This window comes from Phoxinus phoxinus (assembly GCF_949152265.1).
Source record: "Phoxinus phoxinus genome assembly, chromosome: 14".
NCBI classification, from domain to species: Eukaryota; Metazoa; Chordata; class Actinopteri; order Cypriniformes; family Leuciscidae; genus Phoxinus; species Phoxinus phoxinus.
In genome coordinates, this window is record NC_136889.1 from 28,393,298 (window position 1) to 28,412,220 (window position 18,923).

At 36.4% G+C, this 18,923-nt stretch overlaps 1 protein-coding gene across 3 annotated transcripts in view; it reads left to right on the forward strand.

Moving 5' to 3' along the window:
* Positions 1-18,923, forward strand: part of pde10a (phosphodiesterase 10A) — a 93,555-nt gene that overhangs the window by 42,659 nt on the left and 31,973 nt on the right. For all 3 annotated transcript variants that reach the window (XM_079635728.1, XM_079635727.1, XM_079635729.1), the window contains exons 2-3: positions 3,203-3,334; positions 17,869-17,897. In XM_079635728.1, coding sequence (XP_079491854.1) covers positions 3,203-3,334; positions 17,869-17,897 — 161 coding nt within the window. The remainder of the gene's footprint in view (positions 1-3,202; positions 3,335-17,868; positions 17,898-18,923) is intronic.

Below are 18,923 nucleotides of genomic sequence, written 5' to 3' on the forward strand. Positions count from 1 at the left end.
TTTCTGCTTGTGGGAGCTCTTGTGGGCTAGTTTGGGTCTCAATATCTTCATGCTATCGTGTGTGTGTAGTGTGTGTGTAGTGTGTGTGTGTGTAGTGTGGAACACATGCCTCCCAGCTGTGTTTCCCCCGAGTTTGTACATTAAGTCAAGACTCACATATGCTCAAAGTGTTTGGTTTCAGTTGAGTCCATCCTGGCATTTAAAAAAAAAAAAAAAAAAAAGATCAATATGTAGACCAGGGATATTTAATTGAAGTTCCTGGAGGTCCAGTCTGTAACTTTTCATTGACGCAAAGCTCCGAACAATTGTATCTTAAACAGTTTTAGTACTGAAAGAACTTTGCATTTAATTTCTGGTCATTTTATCGTTTGATAAATGTTTAAACTGGCAGCTGTAACTCTTAGTAAAAAAAATTAAAGTAAAAAAATATTTTTAATACATTTTCTATAATATGCCGCCATTGCATTAATATGGTTAACTGCTCTAGTTGGAGATTATTATTTTTATTTCGTCTGGGCAATCGTCCACTAATTGGTGACCTCTGGAGTAGACTGTAGAAGTGGGTCTCTGAAGGCTTGAAAAAAAATTAAAGGGAAGGTTCACCCAAAACTGGAAAAAAAATCCCATGATTTACTCACCCTCAAGCCATCATAGGTGCATATGACTATCTTCTTTCAGACAAACACAAACAAAATAATATTAAAGCTCTTCCAAGCTTAATAATGGTAGTAAATGGCGGTCCTGATTTTGAAGTCCAAAAAAGTGCATCCATCCATCATAAAATGATTCCATACGACTCCACGGGGTTAATAAAGGCCTTCTGAAGCAAAGCAATGTGTTTTTTTTTGTGTTTTTTTTTGTAATACAAAATATCCATATTTAAAACTTTATACATTTAAATAACTAGCTTCCGGCAGACGACCTATGCAAGTCGTCTTACGCCAAAAGCGTAACCCCTGACGCGATGTATGACATAGTATGTAGGAGTAACATAAGCTTTGTCACCTCTAGTGGTTAAAAAAAATAGGGCTTCTCTTCTCTTATATCAAAATCCTCCGACATTTCTCTTTAAAAATCCACGGTTTAGACTTCAAATTTTTGACTAGTGTTTTGTTTTGCTCTATCCTCTGCGCATTCTTCAATGTGTCATGCGTCAGGTCAGGGGTTACTCTTTTACCCTAAATCGATACGCACTGCCGTCTGTCGGAAGCTAGTTATTTTAGTTTGTTAAGTTTTAAATCTGGATATTTTTCTCACACAAATGCATCGCTTCAGAAGGCCTTATTATCCCCCCGGAGCCGTGTGGAGCACTTTTATGGTGGATGGGTGGACTTTTTGGACTTCAAAATCAGGGCCACCATTCACTATCATTATAAAGCATGGAAGAGCATGGACATTTTTTTTAAATAACTCAGATTGTATTCGTCTGAAAGAATGTCATACACCTAGGATTGCTTGAGGGTGAGTAAATAATGGGCTAATTGTATCCCTTTAAGACTAATATATTTACGAAATGTATTTTTTTTAGGATGTTTCAGCCAAACTTTGTTCATAAACTTAAAGATCAGTCATCAGTATATTTTTACCTTTTTTTGTTTTTAGCCTATGACCAATTGCATATAATATTTAGCAGGAAGTTGACAAACTTAAATATTGCGTATGTATTTCCTGCTACAGTTAACCATACAAGTTGAGCTTGACCAAATATACAAATAATCATTAAAAAATAAAACGGAGAGCTACTAGAACTGCCCACACAGGCCGGCTTGTTTTTAGCTAAGCGAAATGTGCTTGGCTTCATCAATGGCCCAGTAAATTGATGTTTGCCCTGACAACGAAGACAATAAACAACAGCACTTAGTAAGCTCTCAAACACTTAATTGCCTATTAAGCACAGTCAACTTGTCATTCTTCTTCCTGTGCCTCCAAAAGGGTCTCCTTCTTTGCTGGGAAGCCCCATGTACTATAAACTAGTTGTTGAATGACTTCAGATTTTTATATAGTCAAAGTCGAGTCGACGTTGACTATAGTCACTGATGACGCCATTAATGAACAAATAAGCTTGAAGCTCGAGCTGAGACTCGAACACGGGTTGCCTTGTGCACAGTTATGGCATATGACACAGCGCTGCCCACAAGGCAGCTTATACTTGGGGGGCTGTATGTTTAGCTATACTTGTGAGGACCAAATGTCCCCACAAGGATAGTTAAATGTGAGATTCCCTACTTTGTGAGGACTTTTTGCTGGTCCTCACAAGGAAAATATGATGAATAATGTTTAAAAAAACACACACACACAAAAATTTTTTTTATTAAAAATGTAAAAATGCAGAATGTTTCCTGTGATGGGCAGGTTTAGGGATAGGGGCAGTGTAAGGGAATCGAATATACAGTTTGTACAGTATAAAAACCATTACGTCTATCGAATGTCCTCACAAGTATAGCAAAACAAACTTCCATGTGTTCTGTGTTGTGGCTGATTTTGTTTTTTATTTGATATATATATATATATATATATATATATATATATATATATATATATATATATATATATATATATATATATATAATTAATTTCCCCATTCATCCTATTTAAAATGTATTTATATAAATGTAAAAAATACCTTAAATCCCTCCAACACTGTACAAATTAATAACATTTATTCATGTGATAATTCATTTGTTTAAAACAAAATTGCATAAATTGATTATTATATTACAAAATCAAATTTTATTGCCAGGGGTCTTGGGTCTTTTTTTTTATCCTAACATACAACCAGATATCATTCCCAATTTATGTTTGACCATGTAAATATCCGGAGCTGTGCAAAATTGCATATTTATACTCCGTTTGGGCTGAATAAAATGTAGGTGTTTTTGTCTTCCTTGAGTATGAGCTCCATATCCTCCTATATAAACTGCATTAGCCATAAAAGCCATATCAAATATGATACAACAACAACAAACACATATCCAATAATTTAAAAACGAATCCCAACTTTTTGTAATATATTTTTCTAAAGGTTCAATAAAACTGTTCAGTGTCAAAAAACTAATTTTATTTGCCAGGCTCTACCCTGTAGAGTACAGTAAACTATTTTGCTAGTATCGATGTGTTTTCTTTAGAACTAGGAACCATGGACAACCAAGTTTTTTTGTGAATAAATGTTAGGGTAATAAAATAAGTGGTGATTTTGTTGCAGGTCTGACGGATGAGAAAGTGAAGGCGTATCTCTCCCTCCACCCGCAGATGCTGGATGAGTTTGTGCTGGAAAGCGTGAGTGCGGAGACGGTGGACAGATGGCTGAAGCGGAAGAACAGCAGTCAGCCTGCAGGTACGGGCTCGTGGCGTGTGCTACCATATTCTGCTGTCAGAAATAGTCCTGCGTTTACTTGCTGCCACAGCGTCTTTCTTTTTTTTTGAGGGTGACTTTTTAGACGCCATTTCACACACTTGTAAACATAATATGGATATTTTGAATGCATACTTTGCATTTTGTTTCTATGCTTTGTTCCTGGTTAACATTTGCTTCTGGAAATGCATTAATAGTGGTTCTCAATAAAACCCTTTAAAAAAAAAAAAAGTAAAATAAATGTAACAGTTAGTTGAGATAAAATGCAACTAGCCATACAAACAACTAAATAAATAGATTTTTATTTCTCCCCAAAGAAATAAAAAATACTTCCTAAATCATTATTTTGTTGCTTTTCTCTTGGTAATATGGCTATTATTATTATATCTGGCCCTGTGTTTGCTCCATGGTACATAAAAAATGTTGTTACTTTAAATAAAATAAACGTTAACTGAAATAAAAAATTTGCTAGTTGCAAAGGCATCATTTCAAATTTTATTATTAAAATAACCAAAACTGAAATAAACTAATAATAAGACCTATATAGACATATTTGCAGAAGGTTTTATTAGTTCACATAGTTAACTACATTAGGTAGCATGAACTAATAATGAACTGCACTTCTACACCATTTAATAATATTTGTTAATGTTAATTTCAACATTAATACATTATTAAAATCTTGTTAACATTAGTTGATGCACTGTGAACAAACAATGAACAGCTGTATTTTTATTAACTAACGTTAACAATAATCATTAATACTGTAACAAATGTATTGAGTATGGTTTGTTCATGTTAGTTAATACATTAACTAATGTTAACTAATGAACCTTATTGTAAAGTGTTACTGACATGTTAAGAAAAATAATACAAATAACAAAACACACAAAACGGTAATACACTTAGTAGATTAAAACGAAAATATAAAAATAAAAGATTTAAACGATATAAATAATATATTTATATATAATTATATGTAAAATCAGAATACAAAATATGAATAAAAAACTATAATAAAAGCCCATATCACTGGTCCTGAAGCAAAATCAGTCGAGAACATGAAAATTGTACTGGTTTTCATAACGCATTCATATTGTGTAATTCTATACTGGTTGTACACATTATAAATGTAATACGTTCTGTATGTTCAATAATTATCATACATTTTTCTTGCACATCTGAGGCAAAACATCTATTTAACATTTATTTAAGTTTAATATCTTAATCTAATAGCCATTTATCCTATGAATCTATCTGAGAGTCTGTTCAGCAGTACCCCAGTCCTGGAGCACCACCAGCAGCGCACATGTTGTATGTCTCCCTCCTCTGACACACTCACTTCAGGTCTCGCAGTCTCTATAATAAGCTGATGAGTTGAATCCGATTTTTTGGTTCTGTTTTATTTATTTATTTATTTTTATTGAACCCAGAAAAAAAAAAACACATCAATACACTTCATACACCCCTTCTGTGCACGTGTCTGTGTTTATGTAACCTGAGCAGCAAAGACTGCAGAAGGCTAAAGGGTTAGCGCACTGCTGAATGTATGAGAGAGAGGGCCTGCTGGGTCCTTACGGGTCATTAGGGCTGTTTAAGCGGGACTGGCTTCTCTGTGCACAGCATGCTTCGTGCCTCGGCCCGCTCCTCTCGACCCATCACATCCATCAAGGGCCCACAGGGCTGGCGGCCGGCCCAGCTCAGCTACTGACGTCAGAGCCAGCCTCCAGGGGCATGCAGTCGGTCGGGGAGGAGGGGGAATGTGTCGCATTTTGGGAATGTTTTCTGCATGAGTGCAGCAGCGCTCTCTCACAGGCAGCCGGCTGACGGTTAACCTCGGCTCTGCTTCTCAGGCACCGTTTCAACATCAGTCTCGCTGTAAAGCATGTGTGCCAGATTCTGTCTTGGCCTGTGATGCATATCAAGCAGTGCTTTGAATTAGTATGCATGTTAGCTTTCAAATTCTTTGTGCACGTCAATGCTTTTTCTTTTTCCACTGACTATCAATTAAAGTATATGGTTTAGAATGTGGGTTCAGTCAACCGGGACACATTTTACTTTTCATATATGTTCATCATGTTAACCCTGAGCATCTTCTCAAAGACAGTCATTTTATAGTTTTTTTTTAAACAATAATTCTTAAATTGTTTTATTTTGTTTATTTGATTTAACTCTTTTTACAATACATGGTTTCAAACCAGCTTCAGGGTAATAGAAAAAGTATATAGCCCAGTGAAATGAAAAAAAAATATGTATTAATTGAAAATGTTATACTCGTGATTTGATTGCTTAATATCAAAGTGTAAGCAATTGTTTAAATTGTATTGTTCAAGTTTATTATTCAAGATTTTTTTTTTTTTTAAGTTTACTTTAACTTTTAACTTCAAGGCAATCAAAATCCCAAATTTTGTGACAAGCTGGGTTATATAAATTCAAATAAATAAATCCCCAAATTGTTATATTCAGTATATACTTCAATATTTATGAATCTGAAATGTCTTAAAAGTGTCACTTTTTTTTAGACCGAAGAGCCATCATTTAAATAAAATAAATAAATAAATAAAAAATATTATAACCAACTAAATCCAAAATGTTAAATAGCAAGAGGGTTAATTCAGTAAAAATGTTTCCCACTGTTTCCATTAGTGTGTTTGCACTGCGTGTTCCAAAGTGAAGTGCTCACTTTGCTCTTTGTATCACTTTGTCTTAACACTTTCATTTTCATAGATCCTGAGGATTGTGAGTTAGTGACACTCTTCGGGTAACATAAAGGCCAAATGAAAAGCACATATTTTTATTATTAACATCAAAATCACTGCAAATATACCATATTCAATAAATCACCCTGCCCTATAATCAGCAGACCTTATGGGACCGTTCACCCAAAGGGATAGTTTAATATTTTGAAGAATGTTTGAGTTCCACTGTTTTGACGACAATATCTAAAAAAATATTTATATCTTCTTTTGTGTTTCGTGAAAGAAAAAAAAAGAAAAAAATACAGGATTGGATTGGTAATGGACGGTGAGTAAATGATGACAGAATTAGGTAAACTATTCCTTTAACATTATGTTGTACGCTTGGAAAATGAATGCATTTTTTCGATTCCGAGAATAAGAGACAATTGATGCAGGTTACTCGCATGACTCCAGTCCTAAAGAGAGCAAAGCAAAATAAAAAGTCACATCTGAACATCTTCTACTTTTCCTTTGATAGGTCACAAGTGTACTTGTAAGATCACTGATCAGTTTAATAATAGATTGTCCTAATCTGGTGTGCTCCGAGCTGTCCTGAGCTGTGGAGATCATATGATTCCTCTGTTGTGGTGTATGAGAGAGCATCACTTCAGGCCCACCGGCTGCCGGGCCGAGGGCTTCAGTCCATGTGATGCTCTCCGTAGCGGTCTGTTCCAACTTTTGCAGATACTGTGACCTGTAATTCCTCTAGTATGTCAGGCACTTTTGCAATTCATGTAGATTATACAGTCAAAGCACCATCAGCTTTTATGTTGTGTTTGAGCATTGTCTCGCCCATCATATATGAATACACATATACAGTATATAAATGTTAATAGTGTATACTCTCTCTCTTGAAAGTGCTTATTGGCTTTTGAAATTGAGTACCTCTGCATTCAAAATAATGTGTTCCAAGCACTAAAGTCGATGTGACTTTGAATGACTTGTCAAATCAATAGGCTAAAGGACAAAACCTACTGGTGACATCTAGCTCTGTCTAATTCTGTCTCCTTCAAGGATTTTCAAGGATATATATTTTTGCTTGTGACGGAGAATTACACTGCAGAGGCCAACATCTGTTCAATAAGACATTGTTGGGTGTTCTTTGAAATGTAGGACGTAAATAGCTTTTACTTTGAAGGTGCAGCTTCTCTGTGAAATGTGATCAGTCATATTTTTATATCTTGTGACCATTCTTACCCTGGAAGCACACATTTCCAAACACTCCAGCCTTTATCTCTTTGTGGACTGTGACATGTATTCAAACTAGTGTTATAATAGCTATTTAAGCAAATAAGATCTAGCTCTTTTGTGTGTATTTATTCTCTATCTTTATATATTAGGCTCCACCTTAAATGTACGTCTATAGATTTTGTTGTGCATATTTTACTGTCCGCAAGGTGAAAAGCGCATGTCCAAATGCATGATACATGTAATGTACATTGTGCATACGTGTCTGTAGCGCAAGGTCCAGAATGAGTTATGTGTCAAAGTTTAAAGTGTTTCTGTCATTGTTTACTCGCCCTCATACCTAAACCTCATGGGTTTTTTTCTTATTTTCTTATCAATGAATCTGTTGATCCAATTCATAATACCGGTGTGAAGGATTTATTCACAAATTGTTCTGATCCTGCATGCACTGATCCAGTTGCAGCAGAATGGTTATTCAGTCTGTTCTTCACAAATAACTCCCATAAGCATTAAGAAAACTTGGACCCATAAATATGACTTTATACAATACAGATTGTTTCAAAGCTATTAAAATAACAGAGTTGGTTGCACAAATAAGGGTTAAGCTTAAATCTAGATTAAATCAAGGTTTATGTAATAATTCTGTTGCACCAAACTTTAAACCTTGTCTTAAAGGCTTGTTTTGCAGGCTTACATTTAAACCATCCTTTTGATCATTGTTCTCATTTACATTAAGTTTAATCCTGTTCAAAGAATACTGCTCGCCGTTGCACTATTCTTTGAAACGTCCGGGGGCGACTCGTCGTGATTGTCCTCTAAACCATCAGTAAACAGCGTGAGAAGATACACGCGTTGTGAAGATGTTTGTTTTTATTACACTTCACCAAACCCACAATACAAAAGAACCAAAGAATTGTGTAAAACCCAGTAAACCTTGAGATTATTACTTGTTGTAACTTTAGAACAAAATACATGGATATGAGAACATATGTATAAAACTAAATTAAATACAAAATATTTTCTCATTTCATTAAACATTTAATGTAATTTCATGAACATTTCTATTAAACGTATACCTTTCTGATAATTTCTCTGTCTGCTTGATTCTAATGGTCTCTCTGTAATGGTACCAGGTTGAAGTTTACTGTACCAGTTTATAAAGACAGTTGACATTTTACTACTGACCATAGAGAACTGGATTGCTCATGAGGTCATAAAAAGTGAAGCCACCGCACCGCCATATTGGTATTCCCTAAGCTCACACGTTCTATTGCATCAATAGGAAATCATATGATTTTAATAAGAAAACGTTGCCAAACGAGACACCTTTTTTTATATCTTAAGTCTCCCTGTCCCGTTAGAGAGTGTATCTACTCTGTGGAAAATGAGTATTGGAAGCATTTTAGATATTTCAGTATCGATATGTATTCAAGTATTTTTGACAACACACATTACACTTAGTTTATTATTTCAGATGCCTTTTTTAAAAGAATACAACTGAAAAAAATATTATATATTATACATAAAATTCAACACGCCAAAGTGGCTAGTAGAGTGACTGTTACACGGCACCGCTGAAATCCACCTGCATTTAGCGCGTTGGCGAGTGTTAACGTCAAGCCTTGGACACACCAATTAGAGCCTCTACGCAATAGACTACGCGTTGGTTTTCCCGAGGGAGGGGTTCTAGCAGACCAATCACAGCGTTTGCGTCCGCGTAGAATTGACGCGTTGTTACATTTTTGGAGAGGTGCACGTCAGGGTACGCCAGAGGTTACGCGCGCTACACACAGCCTACGACGTAGCTACGCCGTGAGTTTGACGCAGAAGTATAAATTGGGCTTTACTGTGCCACCTTTGCTATAAGTCAGTTCATGAAGTTTCATTCCTGCTGCTAGTTTCATTAATATCAGCACAAAAACTGTGCGGCGGGAGCTTCATGGAATGGGTTTCCATGGCCGAGCAGCTGCATGTAAGCCTCACATCACCAAGTACAATGCCAAGTGTCGGATGGAGAGGTGTAAAACACACGCTGCCACTGGAGTCTGGAGCAGTGGAAATGTGTTATGTGGAGTAATGGATCACACTTCTCTGTTTGGCAGTCTGATGGGCGAGTCTGGGTTTGTCAGATGCCAGGAGAACGTTACCTTCCTGACTGCATTGTGCCAACTGTAAAGTTTGGAGATGGAGGGATAATGGTAATGGGGCTGTTTTTCAGAGGTTGGGCTTGGCCAGTGAAGGAAAATCTTAACGCTTCAGCATACCAAGACATTTTGGTCATTTTGGGACCAACTCCATATTAATGTAAATGTATTTAGAATGAAATGCCATTACAATCCCTTTTGGTGTAATTGTCAGGTGTCCCAATACTTTTGTCCATATAGTACGGTATATATATATGTCAGAGAGAGAGAGGGATTCTAGTAGTCAATCAAAAAGGAAATGGAATATTAACACAATGTTTATTGCAATGACAAATCCATTACAGTGCACAATATTAACCGTAGATGAAAGGTTTAATCACAGGTTAGAATTATAATCCCTAATTTGTTAGTCTGTGTTTAAAAATAAGTGGAGCAACACCGCTTGGATTCAAATAAAACCTAGCAAATTATCAGATTGCAAAATTAAATTCTTATTGGTGCAATCCACCCTTAATGTTGTAAAATGAATCCAGTATGAAACAAATTAAATTTAGGATGTAAAGCAGCTCTACAGAAGATGCTAGTGCCATTATTCAGCTCAATTTAGATCATCATTGTTTCAATTCAGATCAATAACTGTGTCAATGTTGCAAAGTTCAATTATGAAAGAATTTCAATTAATCTATAAGCAGCTCTGCAGAAGACAATATTTCCCTTTTGAGCTAATTTGCTACAAATGACATGTATAATTAATTAGAACGAATTATAATTAATTATAAACATTTGGATTAGTTTTAGAATTGACTGTAGCAGAATTAATATTACAATTATTTAATCAGTTCTTCCACTGAACAAACAGTATAATTAGTTATTAATTCTAGGAAATAAATAATCTTCCTGGCCAAGAAAGAGTAACTTTTTCCTGGTGTACTGTATATAGTACTTGCAGTGTATAGCATATAGCTAAATCCAAAAGTTTAAGTGAATTTCATTTTAAGCAGCAAACACAGAGACAATAAAGCGTGGAGTGGATATAATGGTTTAATAAAGGAAACTACGGGTAGACTACATACAACTAAACTAAGCAAATATTATATATACAATAAAGAAAGTAAAGAGTGAGAGAGAGATGACAAGAGAATGGCAAGATTACAACCGAGAGCAAGAAGAGAAGAGAATGGCAAGATTACAATCAGTTAACCACGGCCTCAAACATCTAAGAATCAGGATCACCTTAAAGGGGCACAACTTAGAAACTCATCTGAAGGCTGCAGACGGTTACTTGCATTTGACTTCGGTTGCTGAATAAGTCCAGATAGTCCCGGTAAAGTCGGGAGGATTCTTGAGGAATTTGCTAGGAGTGCGCTGAAGCGTTCGTTCTTCTGGATGATCCAGAAGTTAACTTTGAAGGTGAAGTTGCCGGAAGCAGACAGTAAAAATGTGTCTCAAAAGAGATTGAGCGAAGATGTGCTTGATCAGGGAATTATTGAAGGCCCTATCAATCACACCCATTTCTGACACAAAGTCCCATCAAAGATGACCGGGAGAAAGTCTTTGTTCTATCTTCACCCTATTTGCGTGTTTATAGTGGCATGGAGAATTTGTGCAGGTTAATGCACCAAAGTATGGTTAAAAAAAATAGTATGATGTATTTTTATCATAATATACTAAGCACCATTATGAACTGAAAAGAGGATTTTTTTTTTTTTATACCAAGAAAGATGGGATATAAAGATGTTAAAGCAAAACACTTACACCTGGATATCAGCATTCGAAATTACCCTAACATAACTAACGAATCATTACTAGGCTAATATAACATAGAGACATACATAAAACACAGCAAAAAATACTATACAGTTGGGACAGTTTGATTGTGGGTAAAAATGTCAATGTTCTTTTTCCTATGTGTATTGAAAGTTTGTCTCTAGTCTTTGAAGCTTGGGTTAGGGTCAGAGCTCCAGACACGTCTCCACTCGGGTCATTCAGGGGAGCGAGGTGATAATGGCCTTTGAAGAGAACTCGTTTTGTGACTCTTTGGGCCAGGCCAGTGATCAAGTTCAAACAAAGGGAAAGGGGGAAGGCTTTTATAATACCTAGAGCATTTTGATCGCACCCTTTGTTCGGCTCATGTCTGTTGATTCAGTTTAGTTCAGTTTAATAATGGTGTCGATGTTGCAAAGTTAGTGTCACAGCTCAAATTGTTTCTTATCTGTTAGTGTCAGTGTAGTTAAATTGATAATATTACTGAACATGAATAGTCTTTTAAATGCCTTTTAAACAGTAAGTCATATGTACTTCATTTTATGGCACCGTTGTATTATTTTTGAAGCCTGAAAGCTCTGGTCCCCATTCATTGTTGGAAAAGAGTGACTACATTATTCACAGTTTCTCCTTTTATATTACACGGAAGAAAGAAGTAACATGACACAAGAGTGAATAAATGATGGCAAAATTCTCCTTTTTGGGTCAACTGATCCTTTAATACGGTAGTGTCGTTTTTTTTTTTTTTTAAATCCCTAACCCTAAATATAAGCGAGCACTACTAATAATGCACCACTGTGTGTGTGTACAGTAGATGTGTCTGTGCTTTGGTTGAGAGTAACAAGGACCCCCAAGGCCCCAGTGACGTCAGCTTCCTGCACCTCATTCCCAACTATAGCGTCCCACTGGCCCTGTTTTCTTCTCACACATATGCAGTCTTCGAGTAATTGATAAATCCCAAACCTTTCGCCGCTCTGCCTCCAGAGAAATGCTACATCTGGACTGATCCTGTGCCACGTTGTCACACACACACACACACGTGTGCACAGTGTGATTCATGACCTACTCATTCAGTCTGTCTTTAGCCTAGTGGCCTTGAAGACCTTATCCATACAGGAGAGTACAATGACGTGCGCCTAGAAAATCCTGAAATGTGCTGTAATTCAATAACAGAAGAGGATGCCGCTTGAATGTGTGGTTTGTGTCCAGCTTGGCGCCAGACAGGGAATGTCTGGACATAATTCTAATAATTTCTAAGAATTCATTAATACATTCACTTCATTCATCAAATTAGTGATAATCGCATCTGTCATTTTCTTGGTTCGGTGTGGTACATTGCCCGGCACTCCATTATTAAACCATTAATCCATTCTTTGACATGAAACAGCATTTTACTTCTATAATACCATATTGACAAATGTTCAAGTGAAATGTAAAATTGAATAAGAAAAATGTAGGGCAGTATTGTGTCCATCAGATATTAATTGAATGGTGAAAGTGGTTTAAAGTATTGGTTGAAAAATAAAGAGCTTGAGGATGTCCGTAATTTAGAGGATTGTTACAGTTTGTTGAAAAATTATGAAGAAAAAATTGTTTAGAAGACACCAGGAATGTGTTTTGAGAAAATACATATTTCTTCATTGTTGACTGCTGTGTGTAATTTCTGCTCCAGACCTGTGTTCAAATGTGTTTGTTCTGTTCTCCATATCCACCATTGGTCAGTAGCAGTGCTGTTTTTAGATATTTTTTAAATTTCTTATAACAAAGTGTCCATAAACATGGCAGCATCTATGTTGCGTAGTTCCGGGGCTATATGCACCAGCCAAGCATTTTTCATTGGGATCAACTGGAATGAACAACTCTCTTCAGGTGTTATTGACCTCTATGGCTCAAAAACATATTTTGAGTTAAAATTAGCCTTTGAATGGCTTACAAAGTTGTGTCTGCGCATTAAGGATAACTGAAATTATTTTAAAGTAATGTTCTGTGATCAGTACAAGTTAAGCTCTATTCACAGCATATGTGGTACAGAGAAATCGGTTGTATTGTCTTGCCCAATTAAAAGTACATTAAATGTTTTTTGATTGGCAAAATAAGGTACTTATTGACAGAAGACCAAACTGCTGAAATCTGCTTTACGTTTCATGCTGAATTGAGAGATTTCATTTTACGCTAACAATCTGGAGCAGATATTTGCCCACTGAGAGCTTGACAGAAACACATCTGCAAGTCCCTGCATTGATTACCAAAGATTTCCATCTGGGAATACCAGAAATGGAACAAGTATGACGTAAGCATAGGTAGCCTGTGGTGCAAAGTGGAATATTGCCCTCCCTTAAGCTGCCCAGCAGAACCTGGGTAGAGAGACACTTCTAGGCTCTGTTCTAAAACCCTCAGGTGCGCTTTCAAACGGTAGACACCTTACCGATTCAGGAAAATACCGCAGTGATGAGTTCAGTGAATAAATCCCTCACAGTGAATAAACTGTATTAAATTAAATGTAAAAGACAACTAATTTATTCAGTACCCTACAATATCTATTTAAAAAAAAGTGTTAGGCTATTTAAACCGATATTTGTCTGTGCACTTTTAAACTATGTTTAAATCTCTGCAGCAATAGCTTAGCAAAATGCTAACCGCAAACTATTTTGTAAACAGTTGTCACGTCTCTCGTTTGCTTTGCTTTAAGATAGGGACACACCAAACCGACGCCAAAGAACCTGTGCTGATGAAAGCTGACTGTGTTGCCGCTTCGCGTCGCCTGCGTCGGCGGAAAAAAGCTGCACTTGAACACACCGAGAGAACTACAGCCGACAGCTACATGTGCGTTCTGCGCCTGCATGTAAATGATACAACTGTCTATTTTTGCAGATATATTCGTCTATATTTGTTCGTCATTAAAAAAGGAATCTAACGCTGCAGGCTGCAGATACACAAACCGTAAACAAAGCAGTGCGTGCTTACCGTTTTGAATATCAATCCTGCTAAACACTTTCTTTATTCCAATCCACTCATGTTAATATTGAAATATTCGCAAAGGAACACTCAGGTAAGATGACGTAAAAGTAGAACAGCCTTCTATCTGTACCGTTTTGACTTCTTTGCTCTATGTTCTGCTATTATTCTCGTGCACCGACTCGTTCACTAAGCTGAACAGCCAATCAGAGTTCCCTATTCCACAGACAGCCTGACGGCGATTCAACATGTTGGGGAAAAAAAACCTGACGGCGTCCAACTAGAGCCAACGGTGCTCAAAGACTAAATATGGATGATCGTCGGCTTGTGCAATTTTTGTCTGATGCTGTATGTAAGTTGCTGCCTATACAGTATGTGTTGTTCCAAATCAGTCACTTGTTGGTTCATGTGGCTCTATTTTGCTTTGAAGGAAGTTGCCCATCTAGACAGACTCTTGTCTATGTAGGCCAGGAACTCAGCCAGATTGTCGTCACGTGTTTGTAAGAAGGAAGAATAGGAGGAGATACTGCCATACTTGCAGGTCCCGCAGTCAGCCATCCAGTGTTCTCTTGGACATGAATTCTGCTGATTTACAAGATTATATAAATATATAATAAAAATGACTGTTTAGGCATATTGCCTGCTTACATCAACAGGGAATCAAAAGAGATCAAAAGCTTTGGCACAGCAGGACGCCATCAGATGTCCTGTGCATGGCTGCCTCTATCCACCCCCAAATTGAGCCACACGGGCCTGTAATGCATCAGCCATATTTAGGCGAGCTGATACAAGTGATCTGATGTTGGGAACAGAGCAAAGGCCACCATGTGCTTATCCTCATGAAGTCCACATGACCAGCAGTGGTTCTCAACCTTTTTGACTCCAAGCCCAAATAAGGCCCCTAAGAAAGTGGGATTTTTGTTGTTTCGATTCAGTTCCAGTTGTGTCATTGCAGTTAAATCAATAATATTTCTGAATACTTATCATCTTTTAAACCCAAGCTGAGCAAGACAAAAGTCAATCAGGTGATGATAGAGGAAAAAATAATATCAAAAAGCTAATTCATATGACTTTCCAGTTGTTCGTGATTTACTGGATAAAGATTAAAAACAACACTTTTTTTTATTATTATTATTTTTATCCACAATTTCTGTCCGTTAAAATATGTGGCTTGGCAGAACTACAAAAATTTGTATTTGTTAAAAAAAATGTCCATGTTGTTTTAAGATTTTAATTAGCATGACTGTTTCTGGTTTCAAATCACACTTGACAAATCTGGCTTCCTCATTTATCCAGGTTTTCCAAGACCATGGGAACCCTAGTAGGTTGTTGAGCAGGTGAATTCAAATAATACATATCTTGATTTGGAGTGGTTTTAATCCTCTTTAGGCCCCTTGGTTGAGAGTCAATAGAGTGTCTCTTCCATCATTTTAGGTTTCAGACTATGCACCCCCGATTACTAAAGTGTGAACCGCAAGGACTTAGGATGCCATTTGGGTCACGACCTTGGGTCCAAAAGTTTTGAGACCACATTGAAAATTTTGGATTCAAGATTTTCAACTTTCAACGAATTTTACGAGGTGGCTAATTCGTACAAATTCATACGATCTCACTTGTACGAATTAATAAACAATTTTGGTAAATCGTACATATTTTATGAGTTTCCCAAGAATTCGATCGAATGACCTGGGGTTTAGACAAATCATACGAATTTGTATGAGTGAGGCCGTACGAATTAGCCCCCTTTTACTCACTCGTGAGATTGTGTTGGAATAACTGGAAATAAAAAGTTTTAGGATTTTGAAAAATGTAAAACAAATAAACATAAAACCCCCTCTGTACATAGCCTACATACAGTTTATTTACACTTTAAAGATGTATAAGTGTGTCCAATGCCAAACTTTCTCTGGAATTTTTTTTTGAATTGGTGTAATTGGTTTGTACATGTGAAAAATTCATGCCAAACATTTGGATTTGTAATTAGTTATGCAAATGTTGTATTTATTTAGATTATATGCTAATTACTTAGTTTGTTCTGCAGTGCAAATGTAATAACGTAGAGACTGTTTAGCCACTCAAGTACAGTTGTGGTCATGCTACAAAATGATAATAATTAAAAAATTAAGAGGCATCATAAAAATTGTATGTTAGCTTGGGACCACATTGGTACCTGTGAGCAATCTTACGTATGGCATATTACTTGCTGTTGCGAGTGAGCTATAATGCTTGCTTGCACAGAGATACATTCTACATGTTTATATGCATCACTTCCTGTGTTCTGCACACTGACTGAACTTTAAATGGGGGAAGCCAGTAGGAAGAGTTAGCTGAACGTCTCCAGGTTATTACAAACTCACTGACCTCATAACAGGTGTTTTCTCAAGAGAACAAAAGGAGGCAAATTCTCACAAATTATTTTTATCCCTATTCATCTGAATGTGGATGTTCACAGCTGTGTCTGTATGTAATGCATGGCATGTGTTTGCAGGTTGATAGAGCTTTTGCAAGCCATTCTATCTTTTGCAGTCTGATATTTACCAAGGGCTTGGGTATCAGTTTATAAGATCTTAGATTTTTGCTTAAGAAAGAACGCTTATCAATGCGGTGGAAAATTGTGAGTTTGGCTACATGAGTTATTCATGAATGTTCCCTAACACCGTGTTCTAACCAGGCAGGGGAAAATGCAGTTTTTGTCTTAATCAGTTGCAAATGTGACAATTAGGAAAGTCACAGAAGTCCACAGAAATGTTTGTTGGTTGCTTGGTTTCTTATTCTGTTGCATTCTGCTCTCATTTGCCCAAAATTCTTCTCCACAGAGCAAGGTTTTGTATATTGTTCTATACTACAATTCTGTCAATGTGTAGTATGGCACCTGGTCAGTTTGTGTTTGGTTTTGTGTGTGTGTTGGAACTGTGGTACACATGTCAGTGCATGACACATTGAGCTGTGTTGCTCATGTCGATGATTCAGATTTGATCCTGTTTCTTATGCTTTACTGTTTTCTCTTTAACATCCCACAAATTAACTTAATTTATATAATTAAAGACATAAAAAGGCCATAAATTAAAGCAGGACTAAGCAGTTTCAGTAATTTCTTCGCTGTATTCTTGCTTTTTGCTCGCAGGTTTCTCTATAGAGCTCCCCCTACAGCTTCGGAATAGACATTTTACAACACTGTCAAAAAACTCATTGGCGACTCTCAGATACCAGAGGCTAGTAGATCAACGACATCAAAGCAGACGGGACATTCTTTAAAACGTCTTCTTCATTCGGGTTCGAACAGCGTGAGGGAGCGCAATAATGACAGAATTTTAGCAAATTTTTTGCCGTAAAGCAATTCGTTACATCGCGAGACCTGATATCATGCGATACTTCCTGACGCTGCGGTCGGCCAGCCCAAAGTTGCAAGGGTGGTTTTTCCGCTCACAGGCGATAGGGGGGTGCGAGACGACCACCATTCAACCCGAAAAAAGTAATATAACCATTCCAATGACTCTGAAGCTGTTCAATTAAGGTAAAAAAAACCTGCATAGTTCACCTTTAAATAAATTAAAAAAATGAAACGCACAGGATTATGTAGAAATAAGGGCACATAATAAATCTAAATAAAACATGCTTTATGTAAATGAAGGGACGTTCAGCCCAGTCAGCCATGAAAGTGACTCTGTGTTACAGAATATGCTCATCTTCATTTGTTTTGACATGGTTTTCTTTTCTATTTTAACAGATGACTCCTCAGCTAAAGAAGTTAGCAGGGTAAGTGAGGCATTGCTTTTGTGTGTGTGTGTGTGTGTGTGTGTGTGTGTGTGTGTGTGTGTGTGTGTGTGTGTGTGTGTGTGTGTGTGTGTGTGTGTGTGTGTGTGTGTGTGTGTGTGTGTGTGTGTGTGTGTGTGTGTGTGTGTGTGTGCATGCGTGTGTGCTCGCGTGTGTGTGTGGGTGTTCCTTTTCACCCTGTAAAGCCTAATATAGAAAATAATAGTCTATATAAGTTATATATATATATATATAAGTTTGCATATATAACAAATTATTATCATACTCATTTGAACAATTCGGAGGCCTAAAATTTGCAATTTGATTCAGTTTCTGATACTTATATGGCCAAAAAGTAGACAAAGTTCTGATAGCTTTTAATGTAAATGAATGAGATCTTATAACAGTATAGCAGACTACGAATATAAAATGCATATAAAATATAAATTGTCGTTCTATATCTCCCAATAATACGTCTTAGTAAGATGATATTCAAATGTTAAGTTTTATGATCAAAGCTCTATAGTTTTTATTGTAATAAGAAAAACATATGCAATGTGATACAATGATGATTGAGAGATTAACATAAAAACCTTCCTCAAAAGCCTCATGTATCATATTTGACACTCACATTTTTTTCTGAAATAAAGTAAAACTAAGGATCTTCTGTTAATGTTCATCTTAAAATATGACTTGCATTGTAAAAGTAATTTTATTTGTTTACTTTATCAAAATCATTAACGATAAAAAGACGTGTATCACGACCTAAATGGGGCATTTTTACAATTTTACTAAAGGACCTTTTACTTCCTAAGAGTATAAACTATCAAGTAGACGACAGACAGCATGTAGATTATGTACAACAGGTTCATCAGCAAAATTTAGAGGCCTTAGAAATGTGCTTATCAAATATGATGTAGTAGCCTTTATAGGGTTAACCTTAAAGCAGTCATAATATGAGGAATCAATGTTGTAGAACGAAATGGATCTCTTTTTTATTAAAGTAAGTGTGTAGCAAAAGTGTGGACA